Genomic DNA, 9,117 nt, shown 5'->3' on the forward strand with positions numbered 1-9,117 from the left:
GTACTTAACAAATAATAAAAAAGGCTTCTACAGGACATGCCTTATCACACAACAGCTTGTATTCCTGAAACGAAAAACAAGAGTGTTCGAGAAAAAAATCGCTAGTAACACAACTTCCTATTCGTTTTATGATCACAAAATGAAACTAGACTCGGAATTTGTCAACACTGACAAATTAGGTGATCCGATCTCTTCGAAAGTCAATGATTTGAGTCCTGATCCCAATAGGCATGACCGTAAAGGTTCATCTGTGGTTATGGACATTGGCCGTGTGATGTTTGGATTCTCATTTAAAAAAAAGGGAGTCGGGTTTGCCATCTTTGGTACCATATTCCGTATACACTATAACGAAGATACAGAATAAAGTATATTTGACCATTGACCCCACTTTGCACAGCCAAGATGGCATCTGAGAAAGAAATGGTTATTTTGTGAAATGATCCTGGTAACGTGATCTTTGTGTGTGCAAAATATTGGAAAGATAGGACATGTATTCACCAAGATACAGGATGAAACATTTATGACCTTTGACCCTAATTTACATACCCAAGATGGTGTCTGATCAAGAAGTTGTTATTTTATGAAATAATGTAGGTGACATGAACTAAACATGTGCAAAATATGGGATTGATAACCATTGTTGTTCTTCATCTATTGCACAGAATGTAGTAGAAAGAAAGAAAAATAAAGAAAAAAATATGTTATTTTATAGAAATTGGAAGGAGAAGCATTAAAAAATCAGAAAAAGATAAAAATAGGAAGGGAGATTAAGACTAAATAAAGAAAAAGAAGAAAAAAAAGAGTTTGAAAAAAAAAATATTGGCAAGGGTGAGGCTCGAACCAGGGACCTTAGGATTACGAGTCGGATGCGCTATGCAATGACCTATTTCATGCTCCATAGGCCCTGTGTATTAAGCAAAATGACGCTGCATCGAAGCCACGTGCCATTTTCAACCAAGTTTTTCGACGTGATGCCGGCCTCGTATGAAAAAATGGAGGGCACATTAACGATAGCCCAAAGTCTCAGCTACAACATACTAAAATCTGGGAAAAATTCACCGAAGCATAAGTGAGCTAATGCTCGAAAAAGATAGTCATGTCAATTTTCACTGCCAGAAAAACTGCTCTCCCATAGAGATAACACGTAAACTGGTCAAATTTGACAAGATTACATTTAATCCATTTTTACGAGGTGATGCCGCCATCCAATCAAAATGTTGTAATTACATTAATGAAAGAACATTTAATAAGCTACAACATACTGAAATCTGGGTGAAAATTGGCAAAGGATAAGTGAGATACGCCCAAGTAAACTTGAAAATTGATGACGTCATTTTGAAAATTTACTTTTTTTACTTTATTAAGAAATTTGATATCTTTGAATCACTTTTTCAGTATCGCCAACCCATAAACTGACATGTACAACTCATCAGCTTTCAGAATATGTAAAGAAAATTGGGGGTCACCGTCCATCCTGACGAGTAAAATCGGATTTAAAATTGGCGGTTTTGGGGCATTGTTGTACTGTATATCGCCATTGACGCGCGCTCGGAATTTCAACTTTGACAGTCCCGTATGACGTCATATTGAGTCGGATTGACTTGAAACTTGCTAGAAATATTCCTTGACTTTTCAGACATCCGATAAATGTAAAAAATCGGGAAATTTCTGTTGCATATGAGCTGTACGTGCGTATATGTGCGCGCGCGTACGCGTCCGTCCAATTTTTTCAATTTTTCAAAAAATGCTCCAAATGGTCTGAAACGTATGCAAAAAAAATTTGAGCTTGATTGGAGCATACAAATATTTCAACGCGCGCGTACGCGCACGTCTTTACGATGCGAGGAATTCTGAAAATATGGGTAGAATTCCCTTGAATTGAAATTTATGTGACGTAAATTTCATTGAGAAATTCCACTCCATTAATGAGATATGATTGAAAATGTATTTTCATATAATGACGTCATAGTGACGTCACGGTCGACTGATCACTACGATTTTACTTGACATGTCGTCTTTGGGACATGATACACATATGGTATAAGTTTGACATTCATAGGCAATGCACTTTCTGAGCTAGTCTCTACACAACTTTTGCGGAGAAATAAAGAAGAAGAAGAAGAAGAAGAAGAAGAACAAAGAATCAGTACAGATACAGAAGGTGATCCGAGAGGATTCTCGGATCACCTAAAAAAAAAAAGTGAAGAAGACAATACTCTTTAGACAATATAGTTCGCATGAAACTTAAAGATTGACTAGGTTGAGATATGTCATTCATTTTGAGTCCTCCCGTAAAATAAGGTCGTGCGACGTTTTGTTGGTTCTGTTATTAACAGTCATCTTTTCATACTTCATTTTTTTTTTTATTTTTCAAGCTAATGACTTTTGTCTTGTGCTTTTAACAGCAAGAGATGATTACCATCAATGGAGTAGCAGTCAGCACTTTGATTGGTCAGTGACCATCGAGGACGCACGGCGCAGGTACAATGTATATCTTCTATTCTTTTAATGATATCTTGTTTTCATTTTACACCCTGCTTTTCATATGCATAGTGGGTCTGTTTACAAAGCAAGTCAATTTGATGAACTGTTCATTTAAATAGAAAAATGAATATGACAAATTTGTGCGTTTTTGGGTGAGTAACTGTGCGCGTGATGTCTGTCTGTTGTTTAGCTGTCTGTGGTACCAAATGCTATAATCATAATTAATAATGCTGTCTAACGTATTACAATTATTGTTAAATTACACGGTTGTAGGAAGTGTGCGATACGCGTTTGAAATGTCCAAATTTACACTTTGTCACTTTAGGTAATAGGAAGTACAAATGTTTTAATAGAGCATACCGACATGCGTATCCGTGTCACCGTTAAGGCCGTGTCACACCATAACGCGGGCTTGTGGCGAGGAGGTAGTTTCCAGCACGTAGAAGATTTTCAGCGGGCGAACAAGAATGTTTGCAATTTTCATTCATGCCTTGTCATACCGTACGGGGGAACTTCTGCGGCTTGACTTGCGGGGAAACAAATTTACTCCAAGGAGCTCTCCGCAGTTGGTCCGCACCTGACAGTATCTAGCGCGTATAGTTGCCCGGAGGTGCTCACGCAAGTCCGAGTTAACCGCAGCCAAGTTTTGAGCATGACCAAAACTTTTTCCGGGTGAGTCGCGGGAATGCCCGTAGAGGTCCACGCAGAACGCCAGTAGGAGACCCTTAGCGGCAGTACTTCCCAGGCAATTCCCACGCAGGTACTTCGCAGTACCGTATGCAGCCAAGATAATGAAATTCTGTGAGATTTCAGCCATTCCATTAGAGGAATTCCTTCACTAAGTTGTCAGCCCCCACGCGACTGGTACAAAGGTCACACAGTATACTCGCAAGTATAACGCGTCCAGCAAGTAAGACACATGCGCTGACTCGCACAAATCCTTTTCCGCCCTCAGGAATGTCCGGTATGCTAGAAAATCCCTACACGTAACAAGCCCGAGTAGCTTGCCCGGAAAGGTGTGACAGTGCCTAAACACGGTTGCGGGTAAAAAAAAATATGCGTTACTCACCTCCGGGCGACTACTTTTGAGATACATGCTAGGTACTGTCATGTGCGGATATCTACGGGGACCTCCGGGTAGTCAAAATTGTTCTTTGCAAGTCGCACGCAAGGCTGGTGTGACACGGCCTTTAGGGCTAATTTGGAGGTGACATTCTACGTCTTTCACTGCGTGCGAGTTATGTTGCTTGATTTTTTTTTTTTTTTACTTGTTTCATGCATTTTCCCCTTTCTATTTTATCACATTGTACAATATGTTGTCACTCTCTTAAATCCGCAGTGACAGCAGAGATCCGAAATGTGGGAGAAGATAAGGAAAAGGCCGATGATTTGGGCAAGAAAGTTCACCAGCTCTGGACGGTCCTGAAGTGAACCGAGCAGGGAATGCGTTCGCAGAAATAATAATTGCCACTTCGGGGTTCCACTTTGAGCATGAGCAGAAAATGGTCATCTGTACCAGCAGAGCATGTTGGTTTTTAAATTCACTGAGATAAGCATCTGTGATGTCATGATTATTCAAGTGATCCTTATTGTGGTGCTTGCCAGCACATCCACCTGACAGCAAAAGCGGTATCTGACAATATCAATACAAAGAGATTGCTAATACATTCAATGCAAACTAATGACTTGAATGCTTTCCAAATGCCATTGGAAGGATCATCTAGTCACCTGGTCTATTCAAGTTCATCCTTTGCTTTAACATGACTGATGGATTCCATAAATTGTTACATTGGGCAAGCTTATGCCTTCTGTCGCTTTAAACTAGTGGAGTGCCTAATAAACTGAGAAAAAAAGTAAGGCAATTTGTACGCATGTGCCCATAATGTGCTAACCGCGAACTGGCTTATTGTTCATTAAGACCAAAAAGGGTAGGCAGGCATGTATCACGAAGAGATGAAGGGACAAACGAGAAAACCGAAGTCATCAGCGGCCAACTTAAACCCAGGCTTGACGTCATAAAGAAATGCCTAAAGTCCTCAGAGATACATAATGTTGATAAAACAAGAACGAGTGGGCGAGGAAATAAAGGGGAGGAGGGGGTGTGATATGGAAATAACCCGACGAGAACACGGATGAGAGTGGGATGCCCTTGAAGGGAGACTTTGATTAGAAACATATAATAGTGATGGATATCGATGAAGTCAAAGGAGTACACGAGTCAGAGAAGAAAGATATTCAATTAGAGAAACCACGCAATGGGCGGCATATAGCCGGAGGGATCACCAGAAAGCCCTGTAACGAGTTGGACTGTTGTAGTTACTTGGTGGAGGTATATCCCTAGATGCTGATGAAAAAAAAAAATGCAGGAATCATAAATGCAGACATGCACACGAGTTGTACATACCATGTGGAGAGACACAACTCGATACTTTTCGTGCCTTTGGGCTTCATGTATACCGATGTGCATCTATGTGTTTCCCCACTTGTCTTTTTGTTTGTCTATTTTTTTTTCCTACAGACACTAAGCCTTTAACTATTCCATAATTAAATATCGGTCTTTCAATGTAGAAATGTGACCAAACGAAATATTGAAGAGTTTGTTCGCAAAAAAAAAAAGAAAAAAAGAAAAGTCCATTTTTGAAGATTTTGAAGTACGGACTCTGTCACAAAGTACAAAATAATGCCTTTTAAATGATATATTGGTCACTACTTATGAAGGTACAGTTTTGAAGTTATGGTCAAAAGAAACAAAAATTTTCTTATTATTCTCGTTATTTTTCTTGACCTTTAATCGCAAATATCTCCATTTGGCAAATATGGACTTATCGGTTTTTGCGAACAAATTCTTCATTTGTACAGTTGTACCCTGCAAAACTCCAGCACAATATACATTAAACATAACATGATACTGCATGGATGAGATAAGATGATGTGAGATAATGTGTGTGAGGGACTAATTTTCTCTCCAGACCTCTACATGTATCGTGTACAGTATTAAAATTGTCTGAGATAATCCACAGGTAAATCCAAATTTTCCTTCTCAATGCGCTCGTATAGTTAATTTCTAAACTGTACCCGGTGCTATGTGTTAAGAAGGTACAACATAATAAAACAATGCGTACAGAAATCTGAGACATCACTGGCCACTCAGAGTTGTCATTGCTTGCAATGGGCACAAATGGTACATGTATAAGAAATACATGATGTAATGAAGTAACGGTGCACATTCATTTTTTTTTTTTTGTTGCCATGAAATATTATCGTGAAGAATGACACTCTTGAGTACTGTGGTATATGCAGATTTATATGTCCAGACTTCTTCGATTGGCTATACACAGTTTTTATTTAATTTTTTTTTTTTTTTTTGTCAAAGCAAATTCAATATTTCTGTCGTTAGTCTATTATGCCTGCTACGTCTCTGATGAACTATGTAGCTCCTCGTGCCAAATAAATTTTCTTATAATAGGCTGTATTGCAAGTACAAGGTGAGTGCATGCAGCGGCTCTTTCTTGGGGATTGAAGTTTAAGAAACAAAGTTCATTCCCCTTCGGTTGAGTGTTTGATATACCATGAATAAGTATATAGTCCAAGTAGATAGACAACAAACCACAACCACCCTGGTCCCCCTTTCTATGTGTGTAAAATGTAATCAAAGCATCGATTATTTTTTTCTCTTCTGGTTTAGCTGACTATACGCCGTCCTATGGATCAGGAAGGAAATCAGGAAAATCTAGCATTCCTTACATTCTGTTTTCATAGAATTTAATTCGAATAATTTAAATAATTCCCCAGTTTAATTCAGGGGTATGGCACATAATTTGTTTGGCCAGGGCGAGCAACAAGGGGTCGGCATCATTCGCCCATTTTCAGTTTCTCAGTAGCAGTATTAAGTCGTCTTGACACTGCAGAAATATCTTGGTTGACAGTACGTGTATGAAAATACTGTCAGACATACTAGTAAACGGCAATTACTGCCAGTTGACACTTTTTTTTTTTCTGGTATAAAGAAATAGTGGGTAAACCATACATTGACAACTTGATATCATTACATGGTTGTGGCGCTTTGTATACAGAGAATGTCTGTATTAGTAGCAACTTGAAACACTATTGATATTGCAATGTTAAACATACTAAATGAAAAAAAAAAGAATATTGCGCTCTTTTCGATGTATTGTATGAGATGTTAATCGAGGATCCATGTAATTTTCTTTTTTCAAATTCCGACTCCTTTGTTCATCTTTTTTTTTACTTTGTTCGTTCAGTGTATTGATAGGACTTAGTCAACCATTGTACTCAAACTCAGGTTTGAGTTCTACATGAAAGTTGGAAGTATATAGCATTGGGTGAGATATGGAGAAAATATTTGTGTCATCAAAACATAATGGTTCAAGTAAAGAAGATGCAGAGAAAGTTTTCGCATTATTTTAATCAAAATAATCTCATCATGTTTTGTAGCCGAGTAACGCTAAGGTTGAGCTACAAACGTTTGTTTCCGTGGGTGAAACGATTATAAAATGCAAATATCACATGATGTCAGCTCAAGTGTTATTAATAATCATTTCAACCTAAAGTAAGCAAAATAGATGTAGAATTCAGAGTAATACGTACACCTAGATAACTGAAGTGGAAAGCAAGAGTGTTATGATGACAAGTCGTGTTTACTATAAAACGCCATTTCAGTGTAGCTGATAAGAATGCCTGGTCTTCCATTCGATCGGTAGCGTAAGCCTACAATCCTTCACAATGTAATACATGTACGAGTAGTTAACAGTCTAGTAGTATGATGAGTGTGATTAACTCGAAAATGACTTGCAAAATCGAGTCGATGAGTTCCCTTCAAATACATGCAAATTGCTGGAAAAAAAATTGCATGATCGAGTCGACGAGCTGCCGTCAAACAATGCATATTGCTATATATTTACAGTGTCGAAATGTGAGAGAACATTGCGTTTTATCTAAGTTGGAATTACAATGTACTTCGATATGACGTATCGCCGTGTTATTATTACAGAACTACAGTTGTACCGATTTTATTTTCATAAAGGCGGTACTGGTTGGAAATATCTGTTGCATTATAATGAAATTATGTGAGTTTTGTATAGGATGGATGCACACCAATAGTCGCTTTTTCTGTTCCTTTCATAATTTGTATAATTGCATAATGCATTACATAACTTATCTTTGAGCTGCCTGCGTTGTTCTATTCTCATCGAACGTAATTGGTCGATAGTGAGTAACGAAGGTTTATATTCTTTTTCCTGATGTCCTTGATGTACATGATGCATAGCAGTCTTGATTGATGATATTCTAGACACATAGCAGGGGGGATCCAAGAATTCTGTAAAGGGGGGGGGGGGGGGGGGGGGCGTGACTAATATTTCTGGTGCCACTTCCGGGTTCCATTTCATTGTTTTTCTTTTTATTTCTTTTGTTTTTCACGAAAAATAAAGGGGGGGGGGCGTGCGCCGGTTGCGCCCCCCTCTGGATCCGCCACTGCATAGAAAAGTTAAATAGTGCTACGTGTGTAGAGTATCTTGCAAACCAAATGGATAAATAATTTGTTGTTGATGCTGGTTTGTTTTCCTTTTAACAGAATGATTACAACATTACATGATCGTGACACAGAGTGGTTTTCTTTGAGAGTTTGCTTAATTGTTTCGCTTGTTCTACTTTGTTCATCGGTTCAGTTCCTTCAATAACACAACAATGATAAAAAAAAATCATACAATAATGAATATTTAATATTACAACATCTTTTACATGTGAATGTTAATTATATTTCTCATTGGTGATGTCATACATCATAGACATAACACAGTGCGAGCAATAGAGAATATTTTGGCATATGAAGGTAAGGTGAAATACAACAAAAAACAACAAAGTACAAGATAGTATAGTTTCCTTAATCTTCTTTTATTACAAAGTTTTGATTTTCATCTCATGATTTTTTTCTTCAAATGTATGCACATAATATCAGTCAGTAGAGCCAGAGTTATATGCTAACTTTGTAATATTTACAAACAGAAGAAATCGTATTTGTAAATCATTTCCCATAAATTATGTCAATGATTTGAAGATTTTATACACAACAATCAATCACAGACATGATTGCACTGCCAGCAAGTCACTGTGCATCTTAGCCATATTTCATTTGGAATTACAAAGCGGATAGGATCCACAAATTAACTTCACGGAGTTTCCAAAAGGCTTGCTGACAGATGCTCTAGGGACGTACAGTGTACAGGATACAAAGATGTGACCCTGCATCACAAGTCCAACAGAATGTCACCAGACATGGGTTTTAAGGGCAGATTTTGAGAGACCACACTCTAAGCTTTGTAATTATGTCAATATATCCAAACATTGGAAAGACAACATAATTATTTGATGTTGTAAAGAGTTTAATGAGAAAAGAGGCTCAGAAGTATAGTGTCTATTCAAGCACTTAATCTTACCATATAGCTGTGCAATGAATGCGACCACCCCCACCCCCCCCCCCCCCGAAAAAAAAAGCTGTAAATCTCCGCTGCAACAACAATGAAGGGATTATCACATTATTTAAAGCTGAAATTTCTCATACTTTATTAGCACATTTTGCTATGGCTAATATCAAATTTCTAAGCGGTAGCTTCA

General features: G+C 38.0%; 1 protein-coding gene across 1 annotated transcript in view; it reads left to right on the plus strand.

Annotated features, from left to right (window-relative positions):
* LOC139711690 (uncharacterized) overlaps nt 1-7,825 on the plus strand; it is a 46,236-nt gene extending 38,411 nt beyond the window's left edge. Inside the window, exons 11-12 of the mRNA XM_071623550.1 lie at nt 2,406-2,481; nt 3,824-7,825. Coding sequence (XP_071479651.1) covers nt 2,406-2,459 — 54 coding nt within the window. The 3' untranslated portion in view covers nt 2,460-2,481; nt 3,824-7,825. The remainder of the gene's footprint in view (nt 1-2,405; nt 2,482-3,823) is intronic.
* Nucleotides 7,826-9,117: the final 1,292 nt, after the last annotated feature.

Source organism: Diadema antillarum, unplaced genomic scaffold (genome assembly GCF_040938485.1).
Source record: "Diadema antillarum isolate AM-2024a unplaced genomic scaffold, OU_Dant_1.0 seq00001687_RagTag, whole genome shotgun sequence".
NCBI classification, from domain to species: domain Eukaryota; kingdom Metazoa; phylum Echinodermata; class Echinoidea; order Diadematoida; family Diadematidae; genus Diadema; species Diadema antillarum.